The sequence below is a fragment of the Coregonus clupeaformis genome, chromosome 9 (assembly GCF_020615455.1).
Source record: "Coregonus clupeaformis isolate EN_2021a chromosome 9, ASM2061545v1, whole genome shotgun sequence".
Taxonomy (NCBI): domain Eukaryota; kingdom Metazoa; phylum Chordata; class Actinopteri; order Salmoniformes; family Salmonidae; genus Coregonus; species Coregonus clupeaformis.
In genome coordinates, this window is record NC_059200.1 from 23,105,239 (window position 1) to 23,129,760 (window position 24,522).

A 24,522-nucleotide genomic window follows, 5' to 3' on the forward strand; every position below is an offset into this window, starting at 1 on the left:
AACTGGTTCCACAAATCCTTTTTTAAGTTTACTCAACTTTTTGGTCAAAGTGTTACCTGAACTAAAACATTTTAGTTGGTCCAAAACTTAGCTCCAACATGAGAAAACAGGCAAAAATGAAATCAACTTAAAATGCGTTTGCTCAATTTGTCTCACATAACAATAAATTATTATTTTGGCATCTTACCTTTAAAAAAAGGCAGTGGAACTAGTTACACACACAGTGCTTTTAGAATACAATATTTTCAACGTACATGTTTGACATACATTAACATACATGATTACATTGTGCATGTTCATTTATAGGCTAATTATTATTCAGCATGTCTCACCTGGGATTTGAATGCGCAACCTCTTGGTTCATGGCATTCTGATCTTCCTGCTACGCCACCATGTCCATGGCAATTACTGATTTCACCTGTATTGCTACTTTGCACTTCAAAATAAATCTCAGCTCTGTTAAAAGTACAGTTATTCTCTCATCATTGATTTGATTGATATTTAAGCAATTTTAGGGTTTTCTGTATAATTTTCTAATGTTGCATATTACTCTGTTTTAATGTTACTCTTTAATCTCTATGATAAATAAAATAGTTTTTCTTGACTGTATGTTTGACAGAGCAGAGATGTATTTATCAGGACCTGTTAGCAGGAAGATTGGAATGCTGTGAACCAAGAGGTTGTGAGTTCAAATCCCACGTGAGGACATGTTGAATACTAATTACTGTATAAATGAACATGCACAATGTAATCATGTGTTTCAAATATGTCAGTTGAAAACATTGTCTGTTAAAAGTACTGTGTGTGTAACTTTTGTTTTTACGTACGATGCCAAAATAATTAGCCAAATTGGGCCAACTAAATGTTTTAAGTTCAATGACAAAAAGTTGACTAAACTATAAAAAGGCTGTGGAACTAATTACTTAATAATATTTAGTTGAAATCAGTTGTGAAAAGGGAACCGGCCGTCGGTGGTATTTTGAGTTGGGTTTTAGGCTACTGAGGTCCTCTTGTTGCAACCGTGTTCTGTTGACAATGCGATTTAGAAGCAGTGCTGCGCAGTGGTATGAAAACCACAGCCAGCCGCCAGTCCACGGTACAGTGGTTTATTCATCACGGCTGCACTCATTACACACACATTCCCTCCAGCTGTGTCTCAAAGCAACACTGAGAACAGGTCTCAGAGCAGTGGCTGAGGTCAGACAGTTCATTTTTGGTACTTGGGAAGTCTGGCTCAAGCAGGTCCTGAGAACAGCACAAATGTTGTGTGATCGTGTGCCATTCATTCAAGCAGAGCTCAAAGTCAAAATGGTCAAATAGCCTACGTTTGTATTTGTTGCTCTCGGGACTAGTTTGCTCTCGGCAAAGTGTTATATAATGGTTGCATCACCAAGAAGAGCTGGGAAAAAATATTGTGAGATTTGTCAGCAAGTGCATTGGAGTGGCTTCGCCTCATAGGCCTACCTACCTCATGGTAGCCTATAGCCTCGGTGTAGCCTCGCTGTAGCCTATATGAGCAAATTAGGGCCTCCGCCAAGAGGTCTAGACCTTAATGGCACACTGGGCACAGGTGTGCGCTTGCCCTGTAGTTATAGGGTTGCTGGTTCAAAATTGCTAAATTGGTGGCAGCTCTCTCAATAGGACAGCTGTTGGACCAGTGAACAAGGTGTCTTAAAGGTATCTCTGATCATCTGTCCCTTTGTCACCTTGACAACAACAGCTTTCATAAAAACCCAAATATACATTTTTATGGTCAAGACGCTGACCTAAAGGCACTTCAGCTGAGTAAGTTTCTTCAACAGATTCTAAATAATTCACCATAATTGCATAAGTGAATTAACCAGAGGACTGAAAGGCCAAGTCAGCACTGTGTAGGCAGTATTTCAGTCAGAGACTATAATGTAATGGGAAGGGGGGAGCTGACTGAGCAAGCTCTATGCCTATGGCATTTCAGAGGTTTGTTTAACACAAAATTCCTCTAATTTGCCAAGCCTCTTTTAATTCAAAGGATCAAGTTCAGTTTAGCATTTGGTCAAATCCCCCTCAAACTATAGTTTCCCTGTTTGACATACTGCAATAGCAACTCTCTCAAAATATTCTTAAAAATACATTGTTTACATCAAATGCTTTCTCACAAAAGATAATAGGTGGAAAAACATAAACTCTATGGGGGCGGAAGGGAGGGAGAGAGAGAGTAGTGCTGTAGCATTCAATATATGCCTGAGGATGTAGCCTCATAAGTGAGTCTATGGCGACATCATGTGGTATAAAGGATTTCACTGGAATAAAGTGGAAAGGCATTAGCATTATCTTGTTAGTTTTTACAGCCATCAAGTGGACATTATTCAATTCATTGACATCAACATGATTTGTTATAATAACATATCTGGAGCCTTCTCTTAATATAACTACAACAAGGCCCTTATGTAACCTAAAAAAACTATAAAATCTATAGAGACAGGCTTGGATGTGTGCTGACTGTTGACTATCATAATTAAAGTCAAAGAGTGTGCCAATTTACAAGGAAAACAAAATTATTATGATTAAATGCAAAGAGGTGCAAAGGCAATGAGGAGTGGTGAATTAGCTATGGTGAATTAGCTATCCTATGGGCTTTCCTTGTAGCATACTAATGGCACACTGGGGAATGGCAGTGACTTGATTGCTCCATAACATAACAACATAACACAAGACTTCACAATAACTATCAGACTGTAAACAGACAGCAAAGGATTTAATCATTACTGTGCATTTTAAGTCATATAAAACAAAATATAAAAAATAGCCAAATGCCTCAAAATATGTATTCTGAAAATATAAGCCATTCATGTCTATTCATTGTTTCTATTGTAGCTGGTATTATAAATCTTATTTAGAAAAAAAGCCATATTGTCATTGTAGTGCAGAAGTTTAGAATATAGACAGTATTGCGTTGTAGTGCAGAACTTTCAAATAGACAGCTAGATAAGAACAGTCGTTATGGGTTAGGAGCAGGAAGGTGCTCTAGAATGTAGAATGCTCTAGAATGTAGAATGTCTAGGAAGCTTTAAAGTTCTGGAAGACTTCGGCCACCTCGAGCCAGCTCCTGAAGCAGGCCAGGCCCTGGTCCCGGATCTGTTTCCTGCCTTTGTCTGTGATCACGTCTCCATTCTCCTTCACTATAACCAGCTTGGGGACTGCTGTGATATTGTACCTCTTCTTTAGATCACTGTGAAGGGAAAGTGGAACAGCACAGGGCCCAATCAGGACTTTATCACTACATGGCTCATACCAGGCAAAAATAACACATTCACAGAAACCAATTATTGGAGGGATGGTGCAGGGTAGCTACACACATTTCTCATAATTGATAGGCCAATTATCAATAAAATGGGTGAGAATAACAATATCAGAACACATGTTCTACAATAGTGGTTCCCAACCCCTGGGGGTACTTGGCCTATCCACAGGGGGTACTTGAGAATAATCATGAGACCATAGGCCTACTGGTAAAATGCACATGAGGGGGTACTTCAGGGCTCCTCCGGGCAGAGCAAAATTCAGTTGGTCGTACAGTAACCGAAAAAGGTTGGGAACCACTGTTCTACAACACAAAATACAGGTCCCAATGTGTCAGAGCATACAGCAGACTAGCCTTGCAGAGTTCCAATCACTAGTCTAATCAGGCATGTAGAGACCTTGCCCTATTTTTAAACCTAATCCCTCAAAGGGTGACCCATAAACCTCTTAAAAAGCCTGTGGCCTACAGTTAGCCTACTGTGCTATGGGATAGGATACAAACAATGGGGAAAGCATTTACGATCAGTTCAACCATAATGTTTATGTAGAAATGTTTGTGTCACTAGGCTATTTACAATACCTCTAATAGGAATAGGCTACATGAAAGAACAAGTCCTAAGAATTTACTGTTTGTATTGATCCGTCCAAGGCAGGGCCAGCCAGTCCCCGTGCATGTCATGATAATATTCCACCATATCATCACTTGACTTGTCAGAAGATATGAAAACTATTTCGAACTGTGCAGGTGGCTCGCTCTCCTCGACAAGTTCCGTGTAAAAATCGCATAGAATAGGGGTGAAATCTCGACAAGGCGGGCACCAGCCGGCAGAAAAATATATTCCTACTACTTTATTCCTGAGAGTTTCTTCTGGATCAATAAGATCCCCTTCTTTGTTGAGCAGAGTTTTCCCAACAAATACCTCCACCATGGTCCAATCGAACAGGACAGCCACGCACAACACTACCGACCTAGGCAACAGTAGTGAAAACCAGTTCAGGACTGTTACAGTTGTAGCAGTTGCTCGCCGCGAACCGTTACTTAGCAAGACGTGAAATCACTCGTACAAGTGCAAAACAGTCATCATTTTCAGTCTTCAATCACTATATAGACAGTTATTATCACCTTACAAACTGTCATAACCTGGTCATAATAAACTGTGTCGACCGCTGTAGCGCTAGCTGCTGTTGGTTGGCAAAAAGAAAACTGCCAGTTTGATTGACATCTCGCGTGGCCAATCAGTGTCCTCAGTCATCTACGTCACTATTTAAAGGTACAATCAGTAATATTTACACAAGCAAAAAGCCTCATGTCTTTATACCTGCTGTAAACGGTGTATGTGACGAATACATTTGATTAAGGCGAGTTAACTTCTGTACGAGAAATACGAAAGTCTGGCATCCCTAAAAGCAGAAAAACCACAAGGAGAAAAACCACCACACAACTTCACATTAAGTTTTTATTTTTACAAACGTTATAATGATACTTACATAACAATGATAAAAAATTACAGATTTAAGTAACATGTTTTTAAATGTGTGTATACCCCTAAATGCAAATCAAATGAACTATCTACATTGTTCAGAGCAATAACAAACGACCAGTTCAAATAGAAGCCATTGAGTAGACGCCAACAAACATTAAGAATCAACTATACACTGTATTTTACAAAGTTAGGAAAGAGCAACAGCATCTAAAAGGGACCATATACAGTAAATCATAGTTTTCCATCTTTTAAAAAAAAAATCATTAAGCGTAACTTTGAGAAATGAAACCCCTAATGATATTTTTTTCTCTTTATAGTGTCTATGTACATTATTTATTCTTCTGATATGTAACTAAGTTGTGCTACCTACGTTGCACACCCACACACAAGCATCTACTTACACACCATACATATATACTATACATATACATATTTACATTTTAGTCATTTAGCAGACGCTCTTATCCAGAGCGACTTACAGTTAGTGAGTGCATACATTTTCATACTGGCCCCCCGTGGGAATCGAACCCACAACCCTGGCGTTGCAAACGCCATGCTCAACCAACTGAGCTACACGGGACTTACATATGCTGTATAAACATCCCCCCTACCAATTTTATAAGGCCTTTTTCTTTGAGTTCATGTTTTCCTTGTGGCACTCAAAAGAGATACATATAAAAAGTATTTTCGGACAACATCGGTATTGTATGTGAAAGACATGATCCCTCAAATGCTGTGTAACACTGGCACCATGTGGCCTTTCTATTGGCCCCACATACAACCCCAGTGAGTTTCATCCTATAGAGGAACAGAGTCTAAAATGTAATACAAAGAATTACTTTGTTTTTCTGAAATAAAAAAAGTAGCGTCACAATAGGCAACACACTGAACATAACCTCCTAGAAAAAGTTCAATAAAAACGACACTAACTTCCACTTACAGCTCTACTGTTTTCGCTACTCATGCAAAAAGAACGGACTGTTTTCCTATTCTCTTTTTTTATATATCCCAAAATAAACCGACATCAAACAGTGTGAAATGCCAATCCATCAAACACTTTTCCGATTATTTTCTGAAGGCGACAACTTGCATAAAACACAAGTCAGTTTGCGGTTTGGGATACAACAGGATACATACGATACTTGTGTTTATCTTCTTAGATACAGAGGGGTTTATACGGTACGTTATGGGGTCTTCAAATTATGAGCCTCATTATAACCGATGCACATAATCTCATTCATCTCTAAAGCTACCATTCAGTCATACTCTGTGTATAGCTATCAGTTAGTCATCAAGGGAGTTGACAGTACTCTTTCAAAGAAAGAAAAACTGTTTTAAAATGTTTTAAAAAAATAACTAATGGGCTTTATATGTCTCTGCAGGCACTTCAGCTGAAGATGCAGTGGTTTCTCTAATCTCAAATCAGTCACAACGGCACATCCGTTCTGCTACTACACAGGCTACTGAAAAGAACAGTACTATACTACCTATTCAGAGACTGGGCATAAACACTGCTAAAGGTCAAGGAGGGCATGGAGAAAGAGTAGCAAGGCAGAGGAGTGTAGAGGGAGGTTACAGTCACATGAACACTAAACATTACTACAGTAATTAACAACATCTGTATGTCAGAGGTTCTAGAGTGCTCAGTAGCCCACTGTTTCTCTGACAACCGTTGTAACATTCCAAAGGGGCCTACTAGGGGCATCTGGTGAATGTTGTTTTGTCCCACGCCCACCCCACACACAGAGAAAGCTAGAAACTGCTATTACATTTAAACTAAATTGTTATAGGCTTTAAATAATGGCGGGAAACAGCTCATCTCAACAAAATAAGGCAAATAAAAATCTAATTCAGGCTAGTAACCTTTCCTTGAGTACAATATCACATGCACTCTATAAAAGTGGGTGTTGCATTTAACGTTTTGAATACTTATTGTGAATTAACAGTAAATACTAAATACTTTGCTTACTTTGCAGTGCTTTCACCATACTGTCTTTATTTTTTTAAAGTCGTGATAAAAACAGTTTACTAAAAGGTTACTATGACAATTAAAGAGAAAGTGTGTTTAACAAAGACAGAGGTGAAGAAGAGGTCTCTAAATAACATATAACAATGAAAGTAAAAATTAAACTAAAATAGAAACCGTGTTTGATTCCCCCCCCCCAAAAAATGTAAACATATGAATGCAGGAACGATAATAACAAACATAATTATTATCGGAATAATTATAGCTGTTATTATGATTGGATAATGAATGATAAGGGTTGAGGGCTTTGGCAAGGCCTAATGAACAAACTCAGTCTCAGGACTACAGATTAACGTTCTCACTGGTCAACCATTCTGAATAGTGTTTGTTGAGATGATCAACATATAATTATCATTAAAGGCAAAACGTATAAAGACAACTGCGTAAATGTTTTCTGAGTAGATTCTTTGAAATTAGTGCTTGCGATAAAACTGCAAATATCGGCATCAGTATTTAACTATCATTATATATGAATATACATGAACAAGTTCTTGGAAAAAACTAAGAAACATTTAAATGAAAACAATGCTCATCTCCCTCTCAAAACTTCAACAAATGCCTTTGCTCACTGCATACGTTGTCGTGTATCTTTTAACATTACAAACAAACAAATATAGTCAAGAATTGAATGATTCTCCGAGATGAAAACAAACCCAGATAGTTACTGTCCTCTTACTGTTAGATAACGGGACTCCAGAAATGCATGTAAAATCGGTCAAAATTACAACACAGAGCTCACACACATATAATAGGAGAAACATTACCATCACTGGTTTGGTCATCAAATCTTTTAAAAAATCCAATGAGAACCCAATTAACTTTAAAGGTCGCACTTAATACGCAGTGTTCAAATAACGCTGATATCTTTTCCCAGTCCCTTCCCTTACAAAGGGATCGATGTAACATCTCCTTAAGACCTTTACGCTGATAGGGGGATAGCTAGTTGCAGAAACAAATAGTATTCTCAGCCACAAGTTAAGTGGCCAATAACTCAGTTGCACAGTGACTCCCCCTCTCTCTCTCCTCTGACTAGATTCTAGAACACTAGATGCTTTAGTAGCAATCCAAAGGCTTCAGTGAAATATCCAATCTAGCTGTCTGTCTGTCGCATCTCAAAGAGGTTGTTGCACGAAACCTTCAAGATATATTTAGGAAACGTTGGTGGATAAGGTAAGGTTCCATGTGGTGATGGTGGTGTTGACCATCGTCTTTCCTGTATGGCGGAGTTTCTCCACCTTCCGCATCCATCATTAACTCCCCAGACAGACCTCCTGTCCTCTAGGCCCAGAGGCCCAGCGACCCAGTGCCCTTTTCACCGTACCGTGCCGACCTCAACCAAACTGTACCACCTCTAACATATTTTCGCATAGTATTTTCAGCTATGGTGGATTTACGTGTATCCAGGCCAGCCCAGTACAGCTCGATTCGGCTCAGTAGTGTGAAAAGGTCAAGGGTAAAAGGTCGCCTTAGGAAGTCTTGACAAGGTCGTAGACATAGATGTGGAAGTCGTCGTCGAACTTGATGAAGTAGACTGAGGGTTTGGCCTCCACCTGGTGGATGACCATGCCAGTTCGTTTGGAGCCGTCCTCCTTAGCGTACTCCACCTGTTTCCCCACCAGACTGTCCACTACCTCCCCTGGCTCCCGCTCCGCAGGCGGAGTGTCATCTGGGAGAGAAGAAAACACATAAGTTTACCAATTTATTTATTTACCTTTATATAACCAGGTTAGTCCAATTGAGATAAAATCAACAGGCAGAGAATCATCTGGGAGAGACAACACAGAAACAACACATGAACAGGTTTATTGTGGCCTGTCAATGTCAGGTTAAATTAATCCCTAGACTAGCAGAAGGTAGGCATCAGCGGCGCTCTCTGGTGGAAGCTTGATAGTTTGTTCCCCATAGGAATAAAGAGGACTATGTAAAATAAGTTTACCATAACAATGAAGACAGCTTTAATCATTAAGGGAGAACATCAAAGAGTAGGCTATTGTTATTATGAAGAAAAGCCTTCCCAACCCGACAGTACAGAGGAGAGGTCTTCTCGGGTCCCGAAAATGAGACCCGAACTGAATTGGACCTGCAAACCTCCCACCTGACCCTAACAGGACCCGCAATTTTTTTTGAAAGTCAATATCCTACCCGATTTGGATCTCAGGTGTACCAAATCCGACCGAAACATGTCAGAGATGAGAGAGGGCCGGGTCCAAGTATGGTTGGCATATTTATAAAATGCTGCTTTATTGCCGCGCAAGCCAGCAAAATTGTTTTGACTCGTCTGGCAGTGTATTTTCTGTGGTATCTAAAATAATGGATTTGTGTGGTCTACAGCTTAGTATTTTCATAATGGCATCACTATAGGTAGATGGAGAATGTTATGAGGTTCTCTGAAATGTTTTCTTTATTTCTGTTGGAGAATATTTTAATGTGATGATTATGATGATCGCCTGCCAGACAGAGCAGCGCACATAATTCAGTTTTGTCTACCTAATATTCTGTATTATGTCACTGTGTGCACTGTGCAACATCAACATTTTGCCTATTTAACGGATTTGATAAAAATGTATTTAGACTAAAAGGTAGGCTATATATAGCCTGTTTGACCAGCAGCAAGCTTCAAATTAAAAATCAATTTTGAATAGGCTACGGAAAGATGGAGGCTATAAAATGGAGTCTCCAATCTGCATTCCCGGATGATTTTCACATTGGGATTAGGTCTACACTGCTTAGTATTTTATACATTTTCACTTTCGGATTTGTTCTACACTGCTTAGCATTTCGCTATAAGAACACTATAGTTGGCTGGAGAGATCTGTTTACCTCTCAGCTTTTAGTATTACCATACCTGCATAACATATTATAAGCCTTGTAATAAGACAGAGAGTCTCATACATGCTGTCGGCTTTAACCAAAGTGTTACCGTACTCACTGGAGTCAGGCATGATCCTCAGGTCTCCTTCCTTGTAGTCGTCTAGGAGCTGGTACATGTACAGAACGGGGTCTTTCTCGTAGGTGATGAAGAACCAGGTGTTCATGATGGGGGCTCGGGCCAGGACCATGCCCCTCCATTCATCTTTAGTCCCGTCCTCCGTCTCAAACATGTGCTCCACAGCCTTCCCTATCATTGTGTCGGCCAGGTTGACGTCGCTGGCGCGCGAGGAGGCTGTGACAGGTCAACAAAAACATGGGACAGGGAGAGTATATGGTTGGTAAGTGATGTCAACGATCACTTCAATTACAATTCATATTTCTAGCATGGCTTACAGACTTTTACCTATGACCATAGAATACCATTACAGCACAAAAAGAAGCTTGTCTGTGGTAGTGGTTTATTTGCATTGTGTGATCACTTGTCAGTAAATCAATATGTTGAGATAACAATGTTAACGCCCCTTGACTTTTTCCACATTTTGTTACGTTACAGCCTTATTCTAAAATGGATTAAAATATATTTTTCCCTCATCAATTTACACACAATACCCCATAATGACAAAGCAAAAAAAGGTTTTTAGGAATGTTAGCAAATGTATTAAAAATTAAGAACAGAAATACCTTATTTACATAAGTATTCAGACCCTTCGCTATGAGACTCGAAATTGAGCTCAGGTGCATACTGTTTCCATTGATCATCCTTGAGATGTTTCTACAACTGGATTTGAGTCCACCTGTAGTAAATTCAATTGATTGGACATGATTTGGAAAGGCACACACCTGTCTATATAAAGGTCCCACAGTTGACAGTGCATGTCAGAGCAAAAACCAAGCCATGAGGTCGAAGGAATTGTCCGTAGAGTTCCGAGACAGGATTGTGTCGAGGCACAGATCTGGAGAAGGGTACCAAAACATGTCTGCAGCATTGAAGGTCCAAGAACACAGTGGCCTCCATCATTCTTAAATGGAAGAAGTTTGGAACCACCAATACTCTTCCTAGAGCTGAACCAAGAACCCGATGGTCACTCTGACAGAGCTCCAGAGTTCCTCTGTGGAGATGGAGAACCTTCCAGAAGGATAACCATCTCTGCAGCACTCCACCAATTAGGCCTTTATGGTAGAGGTGCCAGACGGAAGCCACTCCTCAGTAAAATGCACGACTGTCCGCTTGGAGTTTGCCAAAAGGCACCTAAAGGACTCTCAGACCATGAGAAACAAGATTCTCTGGTCTGATGAAACCAAGATTGAACTCTTTGGCCTGAATGCCAAGTCTGGAGGAAATCTGGCACCATCCCTACGGTGAAGCATGGTAGTGACAGCATCATGCTGTGGGGATGTTTTTCAGCGGCAGGGACTGGGAGACTAGTCAGGATCGAGGGAAAGATGAACAAATTAGCAAAAAATTATAAAAACCTGTTTTTGCTTTGTCATTATGGGGTATTGTTTGTAGATTGATGAGGGAAAAAAACAAATGAATCCATTTTAGAATAAGGCTGTAACGCTACAAAATGTGGAAAAAGTCAAGGGATCTGAATACTGTCCGAATGCACTATAGACCAAGGCCATACCTTGACGGTCAGGCAGCACCTCAAGTCCCTGCACCCTCTCATCTTTATGTAGCTCCAGGCCATAGACACAGTCGAAGCCGTCGTACTTGATGAGGTAGAGCGAGGGGTTGACGGGCACCTGGTCCAGCACCATGCCTTTCCACAGCGACTGAGACGCAGTGCTCCCCTCCTTCCAGATGTGCTGGATACGACAGCCCACCATGTTCCGGCGCGGCACAGACGACGACACCACCTTGGTGGGGCCCATGCTGTTCTTGTGTTTCCTGTACATGTTTCAGATTTCAGCCAATGAGAAGGGAGGGATTCGGAAAACAAATATACACATAGCCAATGAAAAGAAGGGGGAAAACCTTTTGATGGCTGGCTGTCAGTCCTTCACAGTACAGTAGCTTCTAGATCAGTCTGGTATTACAGTATATCAAATGGAATACAATATTTAATTCATTAAATACACATATACATATATATATATATATATATATATACAACACACACACACACAGTATCTCACAAAAGTGAGTACACCCCTCACATTTTTGTAAATATTTGAGTATAACACTGAAGAAATTACACTTTGCTACAATATAAAGTAATGAGTGTACAGCTTGTATAACAGTGTAAATGTGCTGTCCCCTCAAAATAACACAACACACAGCCATTATTGTCTAAACCGCTGGCAACAAAAGTGAGTACACCCCTAAGTGAAAATGTCCAAATTGGGCCCAAAGTGTAAATATTTTGACGACATCACGGAGCTGGTGGATGTTAGAGACCTTGCACTCCTCCACCTTCCATTTGAGGATGCCCCACAGATGCTCCATAGGGCTTAGGTCTGGAGACATGCTTTGCCAGTCCATCACATTTGATGCAGTGTGCGGCGTATGGTCTGAGCACTGACAGGCTGACCCCCCACCCCTTCAACCTCTGCAGCAATGCTGGCAGCACTCATACGTCTATTTCCCAAAGACAACCTCTGGATATGACGCTGAGCACGTGCACTCAACTTCTTTGGTCGACCATAGCGAGGCCTGTTCTGAGTGGAACCTGTCCTGTTAAACCGCTGTATGGTCTTGGCCACCGTGCTGCAGCTCAGTTTCAGGGTCTTGGCAATCTTCTTATAGCCCAGGCCATCTTTATGTAGAGCAACAATTATTTTTTTCAGATCCTCAGAGAGTTCTTTGCCATGAGGTGCCATGTTGAACTTCCAGTGACCAGTATGAGGGAGTGTGAGAGCGATGACACCAAATTTAACACACTTGCTCCCCATTCACACCTGAGACCTTGTAACACTAACGAGTCACATGACACCGGGGAGGGAAAATGGCTAATTGGGCCCAATTTGGACATTTTCACTTAGGGGTGTACTCACTTTTGTTGCCAGCGGTTTAGACATTAATGGCTGTGTGTTGAGTTATTTTGAGGGGACAGCAAATTTACACTGTTATACAAGCTGTACACTCACTACTTTACATTGTAGCAAAGTGTCATTTCTTCAGTGTTGTGACATGAAAATATATACTCAAATATTTACAAAAATGTGAGGGGTGTACTCACTTTTGTGAGATCCTGTATATATATATATATATATATATATATATATATATATATATATATATATATATATATATACACAAAAAGTATGTGGACACTCCTTCAAATTAGTGGATTCGGCAATTCAGCCACACCTGTTGCTGTATAAAATCGAGCACACAGCCATGCAATCTCCATAGACAAACATTGGCAGTAGAATGGCCTTACTGAAGAGCTCAGTGACCTTCAACGTGGCACTGTCATAGGATACCACCTTTCCGACAAGTCAGTTCAACAAATGTCTGCCCTGCTAGAGCTGCCACGGTCAACTGTAAGTGCTGTTATTGTGAAGTGGAAACGTCTAGGAGCAACAACGGCTCAGCCGCGAAGTGGTAGGCCACACAAGCTCACAGAACGGGACCACCGAGTGCTGAAGCGCGTAGCGCATAAAAAAGGTCTGTCCTCGGTTTCAACACTCACTACCAAGTTCCAAACTGCCTCTGGAAGCAAAGTCAGCACAAGAACTGTTCGTCGGGAGCTTCATGAAATTAGTTTCCATAGCCGAGCAGTCGCACACAAGCCTAAGATCACCAAACGCAATGCCAAGCTTCAGCTGGAGTGGTGTAAAGCTTGCCGCCATTGGACTCTGGAGCAGTGGAAACGTGTTGTCTGGAGTGATAAATCATGCTTCACCATTTGGCAGTCTGACGGACAAATCTAGGTTTGGCAGATGCCAGGAGAACGATACCTGCCCCAATGCATAGTGACAACTGTAAAGTTTGGTGGAGGAGGAATAATGGTCTGGGGCTGTTTTTCATGGTTCGGGCTAGGCCCCTTAGTTCCAGTGAAGGGAAATCTTAACGCTACATACATTCTAGACGATTCTGTGCTTCCAACTTAGTGGCAACAGTTTGGGGAAGGCCCTTTCCTGTTTCAGCATGACAATCCCCCCGTACACAAAGCGAGGTCCATACAGAAATGGTTTGTCGAGATCGGTGTGGAAGAACTTGACTGGCCTGCACAGAGCCCTGACCTGAACCCCATCGAACACCTTTGGGATGAATTGGAACGCCGACTGCGAGTCAGGCCTAATCGCCTAACATCAGTGCCCGACCTCACTAATGCTCTTGTGGCTGAATGGAAGCAAGTCCCCGCAGCAATGTTCCAACATCTAGTGGAAAGCCTTCCCAGAAGAATGGAGGCTTTTATAGCAGCAAAGAGGGCACCAACTCCATGTTAATGCCCATGACTTTGGAATGAGATGTTCGACGAGCAGGTGTCCACATACGTTTTGTCATGTAGTGTATATAGGCCATGGCAATGTATTACAGACAAGTGTGATCGGCTTTCTTTCCTTCCCTTGATCCATCTCCAGGAGTCCCATAAAGATTGTGTTCTTTGAAGTGTGAATATAGCCTTGACCATGTTAAGTGTCCCTAGACAGCTGATACTAGCCCTGACCATGGTAGTGTCCCTAGACAGCTGATACTAGCCCTGACCATGGTAGTGTCCTTAGACAGCTGATACTAGCCCTGACCATGGTAGTGTCCTTAGACAGCTGATACTAGCCCTGACCATGGTAGTGTCCTTAGACAGCTGATACTAGCCCTGACCATGGTAGTGTCCCTAGACAGCTGATACTAGCCCTGACCATGGTAGTGTCCCTAGACAGCTGATACTAGTCCTGACCATGGTAGTGTCCTTAGACAGCTGATACTAGCCCTGACCATGGTAGTGTCCCTAGACAGCTGATACTAGCCCTGACCATGGTAGTGTCCCTAGACAGCTGATACTAGCCCTGACCATGGTAGTGTCCTTAGACAGCTGATACTAGCCCTGACCATGGTAGTGTCCCTAGACAGCTGATACTAGCCCTGACCATGGTAGTGTCCCTAGACAGCTGATACTAGCCCTGACCATGGTAGTGTCCCTAGACAGCTGATACTAGCCCTGACCATGGTAGTGTCCCTAGACAGCTGATACTAGCCCTGACCATGGTAGTGTCCCTAGACAGCTGATACTAGTCCTGACCATGGTAGTGTCCCTAGACAGCTGATACTAGCCCTGACCATGGTAGTGTCCCTAGACAGCTGATACTGACTCTCAGATCCACCTCTACGCAGACGACACCATTTTGATACATCTGGCCCTTCATTTGACACTGTGTTAACAAACCTCCAAACGAGCTTCAATGCCATACAACACTCCTTCAGTAACCTCCAACTGCTCTTAAACACTAGTAAAACTAAATGCATGCTCTTCAATCGAACGCTGCTGGCACCCGCCCACCCGACTAGAATCACTACTCTCGACGGGTCTGACCTAGAGTATGTGGACAACTACAAATACCTAGGTGTCTGGTTAGACTGTAAACTCTCCTTCCAGACTCATATTAAGCATCACCAATCCAAAGTTAAATCTAGACTCGGCTTCCTATTTCGCAACAAAGCCTCCTTCACTCATGCTGCCAAACATGCCCTCGTAAAACTGACTATCCTACCGATCCTTGACTTCGGCGATGTCATTTACAAAATAGCCTCAAACACTGTACTCAGCAAATTGGATGTAGTCTATCACAGTGCCATCCGTTTTGTCACCAAAGCCCCATATACTATCCACCACTGTGACCTGTACGCTCTTGTTGGCTGGTCCTCACTACATATTCGTCGCCAAACCCACTGGCTCCAGGCCATCTATAAATCACTGCTAAGCAAATCCCCGCCTTATCTTAGCTCATTGGTCACCATAGCAACACCCACCCGTAGTATGCGCTCCAGCAGGTATATCTCACTGGTCATCCCCAAAGCCAACACCTCCTTTGGCCGCCATTCCTTCCAGTTCTCTGCTGCCAATGACTGGAACGAACTGCAAAAATATCTGAAGCTGGAGACTCTTATCTGCCTCACTAACTTTAAGCATCAGTTGTCAGAGCACCTTACCGATCACTGCACCTGTACACAGCCCATCTGAATTTAGCCCACCCAACTACCTCATCCCCATATTGTTATTTATTTTGCTCATTTGCACGCCAGTATCTCTATTTGCACATCTATCATTCCAGTGTTAATACTAATTGTAATTATTTTGCACTATTGCCTATTTATTGCCTTACCTCCATAACTTGCTACATTTGCACACACTGTATATATATTTTCTGTTGTATTTTTGACTTTGTTTTGTTTTACCCCATATGTAACTCTGTGTTGTTGTTTTTATCGCACTGCTTTGCTTTATCTTGGCCAGGTGGCAGTTGTAAATGAGAACTTGTTCTCAACTGGCTTACCTGGTTAAATAAAGGTGAAATAAAATAAAATAAATAAAAACCCTATATTCTCTTCAGCAGGCCACTTAAGACCAGTATCTGATATCAGGTACTCAGCATGGCACTACTAGACTTAATCATTGACTTATCTTACCAAGCACAACTGATGTTCTCTACCTGGGAAAAACTAAGCAGATAGCAGATGGTTTTACCCTAGCCTGGAACCAGCTTTAATTGAATACTACTACACAAAGTGTATATATTTAGAACAGTTGAATTCCTACAAAGGCACAATCACAAAGCTGAGGTAAGTACAGTGCATAAGGATTCCTGGCTTACTTGTGGGAGTCCTTTTTCTTCATATTTGCAGAAACACCTGTGTGCCCTTAGATTAAAAACAAAAAAGAGAAACATCACAAACGTTCTTCTAGTGCAAATGACTGTAGTAAATGTATTCAGTAGCTACTCTAGTCTTATCAGTGGGCTAAATGTACCGGATTATGTGTCACCTGAAGATAACGAGAGAAAACAACAAATCTGTGTGTCCCAAATGGCACCCTATTCCCTATAGGCCTATTAGAGAACTACGTTTGACCAGAGCCTCTAAGGGCCCTGGTACAAAGTAGTGCACTCTAAAGGGAATAGATGTCCTCCAGGTGTTTCCAACATCACCAGGCAAGCTCTATCCTGGAACCCACAAGTCAAAAGGAAAAGAGGGCGCCCTAGAAACACCTGGAGGCCGGAGATTGAGGCAGACACAAAGAGAATCGGCATGGGGTGGAACGAGCTGGAGAACACTGCCCAGAACAGAGTGAGATGGAGAGGAGTCGTCCATGGTCTATGAGCCCAAAGGAGCGATGGGCCTAATTAAGCAAGCAAGTAAGTAAGTAATAAAGGAAATAGGGTGCCAATTGGGACGCCGACAACACATCTATAAAGAGCGAGAATGGGATTTGTACCACAAATGCTCAAATGTTAACATGTGGAAATAGTGCCAGGAAACTAAACCAAAGCATGGATTGCTGTCATACATTGTCCATAGACTGCTTACAGGGTCAGGAAACCAATATGTATGTTTGGAATTTAGGTGAACTATCCCTTTAAAGCCAAACTAACCTGCATCAGCTCTGGATCTCTGGCCCGGCGCACTCTTCCCGAATGGGGTCTTCATTCATCAGGGTATCGTGGAGCAGTCTAGCTGCCAGACTAGGGTGAAAATATCTATGGTACCAGGTCTGGGGTGTAAAAATACCAACGTAATGAAAACATTAATGATTTATGTTATAGCCCAGAGAGATGGACGATAGCCAGGGAATACATCTAAATAGAATAGTCCAGTCAGAGGAAGGTGACAAGTGAGAACGTGAAAATCTATATATGGCAACCAATTCAGAAAATGGAAACAGGGAGGGAGGGAAAAAAGAAAGTGTCTATGGTACCCAGTGCAGCCAGATAACGGGGATAGGGACAGATTATCTTTGATATCCAACCCAGATCGTCCACGGTTGGTTGAGGACTGACTTTGGGGTAGGCCAATGTTTCTGTTCAGGGATGATGATCACGTCAGGACTCTGGGTAGACCTGCAAACCAAAAGAAATGCTGATATTTATTTATTTCTATTTTTATTTTACCTTTATTTAACTAGGCAAGTCAGTTAAGAACAAATTCTTATTTACAATGATGGCCTACACCGGCCAAACCCGGACAACGCTGGGCCAATTGTGCGCCGCCCTATGGGACTCCCAATCACGGCCAGTTGTGATACAGCCTGGAATCGAACAAGGGGATCTGTAGTGACGCCTCAAGCACTGAGATGCAGTGCCTTAGACCACTGCGCCACTTGGGAGCCCGACATACAGTGCATTCGGAAAGTATTCAGACCCCTTTACTTTTTCAAATTTTGTTACGTTACAGCCTTATTCTAAAATCGATTAAATCTATTTTTTTCCTCATTAATCTACACACAATACCCCATAATGACAAAGCGAAAACAGGTTTTTAGAATTTTTTGCAAATTTATAAAATATTAAAAACAGAAATACCTTATTTACATAAATATTCAGACCCTTTGCAAAAACAGATTTTTATACATTTTTGCAAATGTATAAAATAAAACAAACTGAAATATTACATTTACATACGTTTTCAGAGTCTTTACTCAGTACTTTGTTGAAGCACCTTTGGCAGCGATTACAGACTAGAGTCTAATTGGGTATGACGCTACAAGCTTCGCACAACTGTATTTGGGGAGTTTCTCCCATTCTTCTCTGCAGATCCTCTCAAGCTCTGTCAGGTTGGATGGGGAGCGTCGCTGCACAGCTATTTTCAGGTCTCTCCAGAGATGTTAGATCGGGTTCAAGTCCGGGCTCTGGCTGGGCCACTCAAGGACATTCAGAGACTTGTCCCGAAGCCACTCCTGCATTGTCTTGGCTGTGTGCTTAGGGTTGTTGTCCTGTTGGAAGGTGAACCTTCGACCCAGTCTGAGGTCCTGAGCGCTCTGGGGCAGGTTTTCATCAAGGATCTCTCTGTACTTTGCTCCGTTCATCTTTCCCTCGATCCTGACTAGTCTCCCAGTCCCTGCCGCTGAAAAACATCACCACAGCATGATGCTGCCACCACCAGGTTTCCTCCACACGTGACAATTGGCATTCAGGCCAAAGAGCTCAATCTTGGTTTCATCAGACCAGAGAATCTTGTTTCTCACGGTCTGAGTCTTTAGGTGCCTTTTGGCAAACTCCAAGCGGGCTGTCATGTGCCTTTTACTGAGGAGTGGCTTCCGTCTGGCCACTCTACCATAAAGGCCTGATTGGTGGAGTGCTGCAGAGATGGTTGTCCTTCTGAAAGGTTCTCCCATCTCCACAGAGCAACTATGCAGCTCTGTCAGAGTGACCATTGGGTTCTTGGTCACCTCCCTGACCAAGGCCCTTCACTCCCGATTGCTCAGTTTGGCCGGGCGGCCAGCTCTAGGAAGAGTCTTGGTGGTTCCAAACTTCTTCCATTTAAGAATGATGGTGGCCATGGTGTTCTTGGGGACCTTCAATGCTGCAGAAATGTTTTGGTACCCTTCCCCAGATCTGTGCCTCGACACAATCCGGTCTCGGAGCTCTACGGACAATTCCTTTCGACCTCATGGTTTGGTTTTTGCTCTGACATGTACTGTCAACTATGGGACCTTATATAGACAGGTGTGTGCCTTTCCAAATCATGTCCAATCAATTGAATTTACCATAGGTGGACTCCAATCAAGTTGTAGAAACATCTCAAGGATGATCAATGGAAACAGGATGCACCGGAGCTCAATTTCGAGTCTCAGAGCAAAGGGTCTGAATAGTTATGTAAATAAGGTATTTCTGTTTTATATTTGATAAATTTGCAAAAAAAATCTAAAAACCTGTTTTCGCTTTGTCAGTATGGGGTACTGTGTGTAGATTGATGAGGGGAAAAAATAATGATATCAATTTTAGAATAAGGCTGTAACGTAACAAAATGTGGAAAAAGTCAAGGGGTCTGAATACTTTCCGAATACACTGTACGTGAAGATATTCAGTCACTTTAATGTCTAATTTTGCACTTAATCAAAAAAAGTGGAAAGCATTGTTTGTTTAACTAGCCTATTTCACACCAAAGCAGGCTCCCACATCAAGATGGAAAAAAGGATAAAGGAACCCCTTCCATCCCACTTGTGTGGGGATGTCATGGCAACAGTGAGAGACCTTGACGACACAGGTGTCATATATGCATTGTTGGAATGTATCCAAGCCATGTACGTAGTCTGTTTACGTTGAAGTGATGATCGCCAAGGTGAAGGAGAGGCCTGTTTTGTTAGCCATCTACTAGCCTATGTCATTCAGATTTTACCAGTAGATACCACGACTAGGCTATTCATGCCCAAACAAACACTCAAGATTAAACTAGCCATGTACTGTCAGTTCTACTCATAGAACTAGAATGATTCATGAATCAGTCATTAATCATTAAATCATGAATAGAATCGATTCATGAATAATTATAATTATATGGTTCTACTACAACTACACCACTATAACAGCTAGGCCTATATACTACAAACCATTCATATGTTGCAGTCTTTTTTTTAGACCAACATGAGAATCAAATCAGCAGCATGACTATTAGGACTGATTTCTGTAAAACCACTCACAACACAAGCCTTTTCACAAACCACCAGATCAATAATGCCACATCTGCCATCTGTTCATAGTGGACACTGAGGGCTGTTCTACTTACTCCAGGACTAAAAAGCAATGGAGGATCTCCATCTAAAAGCAGGGGGGGTTTTGTCTAAGAAATGGAATAGGTCTACAGTAGGCTTAATCTGTAGCAGGAACAGCACCATCTAGAGGTCAGAACCTGGTAATATCAGGACATAGGATGGGACATAAACCTAACAACTTCAATTACTAATTTATCTGAACAGGGGGGAAAAAACATCACTAAATTCACTGAGAATACATTACATAGGATGAAGAAACAATACTCTGAGCCGCAGCTCCATACTACTTGTCAGACAGAGAACTGATACTATATACTCGTTGTTGGGGGGTCCGTGGGTGGCTTTTGACCATTTCTTTGGATTCCTCATGTCTAACTCATTGTTAGAAAAAAATGTTGGTCCAAATCAGATGTTAGGTACTATATTTATTAAATATTACATGAATCCTATAAATTAAAATGGCCAAGCTGATCTTTCTCGTTCTTCCCCATTTTTTTAAGTGAACAACAGAAAATGTGTGGCATTTATAGCAGTTGGGCATGTTGAGCCTGCTCTGCGAATGTTTTTACTGACAATTACCAAACTACAAAGAACTCAAGTACTGATCTTTCTGGTTCCTCCCCTATGCTGGGTGAAATGAAAGCAATACTGTATAGTGCCTTCCGAACTTATTCATACCCCTTCACTTATTCCACATTGTTGTGTTACAGCCTGAATTCTAAATGGTTTGAATATATATTTTTTCTCACCCATCTAACAAAGTGAAAACATGTTTTTAGACATTTTTTCAAATGGTTGAAAATGAAATACAGAAATATCTCATTTACATAAGTATTCACACCCCTGAGTCAATACTTTGTAGAATCACCTTTGGCAGCGATTACAGCTCTGAGTCTTTCTGGGTAATTCCCTAAGAGATTTACACACCTGGATTGTGCAACATTTGGCCATTGTTCTTTTCAAAATTCTTCAAGCTCTGTCAAACTGGTTGTTGATCATTGCTAGACAACACTTATCAGGTCTTGCCATAGATTGTCAAGTAGATTTAAGTCAAAACTGGAACTCTGCCACTCAGGAACATTCACTGTCTTCTTGGTAAGCAACTCCAGTGTTGATTTGGCCTTGTGTTTTACGTTATTTTCGTGCTGAAAGGTGAATTCCTCTTCCGGGGTCTGGTGGAAAGCAGACTGAACCAGGTTTTCCTCTAGGATTTTGCCTGTACTTTGCTCCATTCCATGTATTTTTTATCCTGAAAAACTCTCCAGTCCTTAATGACTACAAGCATACCTATAACATGATGCAGCCACCACTATGCTTGAAAATACAGAGAGTGGTACTCAGTAATGTGTTGTATTGGATTTGCCCCAAACATAACACTTTGTATTCAGGACATAAAGTACATTTTTTTGCAGTATTACTTTAGTGACTTGTTGCAAGCAGGATGCTGTCATCTGTGCCTAACAACGTTCGTATCATATTTGTGCTACTACCATGTTGTGCTGCTTCCATGTGTTGCTATCATGTTTTTGTCATGTTGTGTTGCTACCATGTTGTGTTGCTGCCATGTGTTGTTGTCTTAGGTCTCTCTTTATGTATTGTTGTGTTGTCTCTCGTCATGATGTGTGCTTTAGCCTATTTTTTTAAATCCCAGCCTCCGTCCACGGAGGAGGCCTTTTGCCTCTTGGTAGGCCTTCATTGTAAATAAGAATTGTTCTTAATTGACTTGCCTAGTTAAATAAAGGTTTTATATATATATATATATATATATATATAAATAAAATACAGGCTCCCCTCAGTCAATTAGGTTAGTATTGCGGAGTAACTACAATGTTGTTGATCCATCTTCAGTTCTCTTAATCACAGCCATTAAACTCGAACTGTTTTAAAGTCACCATTGGCCTCATGGTGAAATCCCTGAGCAGTTTCCCTCCTCTCCAGCAACGGAGTTAGGAAGGATGCCTGTAACTTCGTAGTGACTGGGTGTATTGATACACCATCCAAAGTGTAATTAATAACTTCACCATGCTCAAAGGGACATTCAATGTCTTTTTTTTTTTTACCCATCTACCAATAGGTGCCCTTCTTTGCGAGGCATTGGAAAACCTCCCTGGTCTTTGAGGTTGAATCTGTGTTTGAAATTCACTGCTCAACTGAGGGACCAGATAATTGTATGTGTGGGGTAAAGAGATGAGGTAGTCATTCAAAATTCATGTCAAACACTATTATTGCACACAGAGTGAGTCCATGCAACTTATTATGTGACTTGTTAAGCACATTTGTTACTCCTGAACTGATTTAGGCTTGCCATAACAAAGGGGTTGAATACTTATTGACTCAAGACATTTCAGCTTTTCATTTTTTATTAATTAGTAAAAAAGTATAGAAACAAAATTCCACTTTGACATTATGGGTATTGTGTGTAGGCCAGTGACAAAAAAAATGTTGAATAGGTCAAGGGGTGTGAAGACTTTCTGAAGGCACTGTATTTGGCATTTCTGCATGTAATCTCCGGGCAACCAAAAAAAACACCCGACTTGCCCAACGGGCAACTGACTTTCAGACCTTAATTTCAATCCCTGAGTAGTCTCGAAAACCTGACCCTAGGCAACAGTGAATTAAAATTTCAATCACGTAAAATCACATAGGCTAATCAGACATGAGTTATGACAAAGGCAGAATGAATGGCATCATGCCAACTGTCATCCATTTGTGCAGATATTTTCCAATCACAGAATGGAATATTAGCCTAATCAACTTGTAAAGCATCTACTTCAGGGGTCTTCAATCATTTCTTGCCCAGGGACCTCCACCCAGGCAAACCAGCGACCCCCATTATGTTAGCAAAAAAATAAAAAAATCACATCTTGTCTTATCATCATGTGAATAGCAAGGAGTAGTAATCAACATTTTTTAAATGAATAGATGTTAGATATTTTCACTGACCCCTTGGGGGCCGCGGGCCCCAGGTTGAATACCCCTGGTCTACTTTCTCCTTTTTAAATGCTCAACAGACTGGCATCAAATGTAGGATACAAATTAACACATATGATAAATAGCTGTCAGACACACTTGATACTGAATGAATAGTCTGTCGAGCTGATGAGTTGATCTTCATTCATGACATTGTGCAGTCAATGTGACCTTTGCTTTGGTTGCTAGATAGGAAGCTTGGGACTGGCTCCACAGACTGAGGAACTCGGCACAATGCCTCAAGATCATTTAACAGTTGTTAGGTTGGCCAGATTATGTTACAACAAACTGAAATCCTAAGTAGTTAGCTAGTTACATTGAAGTACAAAAAGTTACCACAGTTTATAAGATAGTTGATCAGTTTAGTTAGTTAGCTATGTAAAGACAATTATTTGTTGTATTGCACATTTAGCTACAACACTGTTTTCAACTTGTCTTTGACTGGGCAGGCTAACATTAGTCTTTGAAGCAGTCTAGCCAAATCTGTTGGCGAAAAAAAATGCCCCTTTACGCTGACTAGCTACTTAGCAAACAAACCAAACTAACTAGATTGATAGCTACCTAGCTAGTTAACTTTGTAACCAATACTTCTGAATCAAGTGATCGCTTCATCGATTGAAGACATCACAACACAATGTCTTGCCATGTAAGGTAAATGCCGTCTGCAACCAGCACGGTACATTAGCTACACTAGTAGCTGCAGTGGTCAGTGTCAGCCATATTTACTATCCCCGCAGCAAAAGGGAGAGCAGAGAAACGGTGCAGTCGAACCAACATGGACTATACTCTGGTTAACAAGAAACACATTTTAAAATGAAGACAAATGCCTCAAACCAGTCTCCTTTCCACCCCAGTTTTGAAGAGTCATGTTACGCGCCCATAGATACCTTTTTAATTAATGTTTGTGGCTGGCTTCCTGTGTGTGAGAATAGCTGTTTGTGTTTCGGAATGTCTTACCCGATTTATTGTGAAATTATAGCAAGATATTTTCCTATCCCGCTTTCTCCCCTGTGCCTCCGTCAGTATCCGTTTGATGGCAACCCTGATTACTGCAAAAACCATCCCCTCCCCTTCCTCTGCCAAAAAGTGTTACATCAGATAAATAATTGATGCAATAAATTCTGTCTTCCTGCAAAATAGTGAGTCATTTCGCTTTTCCCGAACCGACAGCTCTGCGCCTGCGCGTTTGTTTGACTGCGACACAGAATTAAGAATTATAATACTTTATTAAATTAATAGG

General features: G+C 41.4%; 2 protein-coding genes across 3 annotated transcripts; both read right to left on the bottom strand.

Annotated features, from left to right (window-relative positions):
- Positions 1 to 2,717: 2,717 nt before the first annotated feature.
- On the bottom strand, positions 2,718 to 4,473 carry nxnl2 (nucleoredoxin like 2). The gene is made up of 2 exons (XM_041886921.1): positions 3,907 to 4,473; positions 2,718 to 3,208 (listed from the first exon to the last, which is right to left on the bottom strand). Exons 1-2 carry the CDS (start codon positions 4,206 to 4,208, stop codon positions 3,037 to 3,039), a joined length of 474 nt encoding a protein of 157 aa, XP_041742855.1. The 5' UTR covers positions 4,209 to 4,473; the 3' UTR covers positions 2,718 to 3,036.
- Positions 4,474 to 5,269: 796 nt separating this feature from the next.
- On the bottom strand, positions 5,270 to 24,377 carry LOC121573496 (spindlin-Z). 2 transcript variants are annotated; one of them, XM_041885540.2, is made up of 7 exons: positions 24,240 to 24,377; positions 17,520 to 17,661; positions 17,197 to 17,315; positions 16,420 to 16,465; positions 11,289 to 11,551; positions 9,719 to 9,952; positions 5,270 to 8,455 (listed from the first exon to the last, which is right to left on the bottom strand). In XM_041885540.2, the coding sequence occupies exons 3-7, from the start codon at positions 17,249 to 17,251 to the stop codon at positions 8,256 to 8,258; spliced, it is 798 nt and encodes a 265-aa protein (XP_041741474.1). In that variant the 5' UTR covers positions 17,252 to 17,315; positions 17,520 to 17,661; positions 24,240 to 24,377; the 3' UTR covers positions 5,270 to 8,255. The 2 variants fall into 2 exon arrangements, with proteins under 2 accessions (XP_041741474.1, XP_041741475.1); XM_041885541.2 differs by lacking the exon at positions 16,420 to 16,465 and having other exon boundaries at positions 17,197 to 17,661.
- Between the last annotated feature and the right edge of the window lie 145 nt (positions 24,378 to 24,522).

Excerpts from the sequence above, each read along its gene's own strand:
- nxnl2 (XM_041886921.1), bottom strand. The coding sequence starts at position 4,208 with ATGGTGGAGGTATTTGTTGGGAAAACTCTGCTCAACAAAGAAGGGGAT. Across the intron at positions 3,209-3,906 it reads TGGACGGATCAATACAAACA|TGATCTAAAGAAGAGGTACA; the intron begins GTAAATTCTTAG and ends TTCCCTTCACAG.
- LOC121573496 (XM_041885540.2), bottom strand. The coding sequence starts at position 17,251 with ATGAAGACCCCATTCGGGAAGAGTGCGCCGGGCCAGAGATCCAGAGCT. Across the intron at positions 16,466-17,196 it reads GAGATCCAGAGCTGATGCAG|GGCACACAGGTGTTTCTGCA; the intron begins GTTAGTTTGGCT and ends TTTTAATCTAAG. Across the intron at positions 9,953-11,288 it reads GGTGCTGCCTGACCGTCAAG|CCTCCTCGCGCGCCAGCGAC; the intron begins GTATGGCCTTGG and ends GACCTGTCACAG.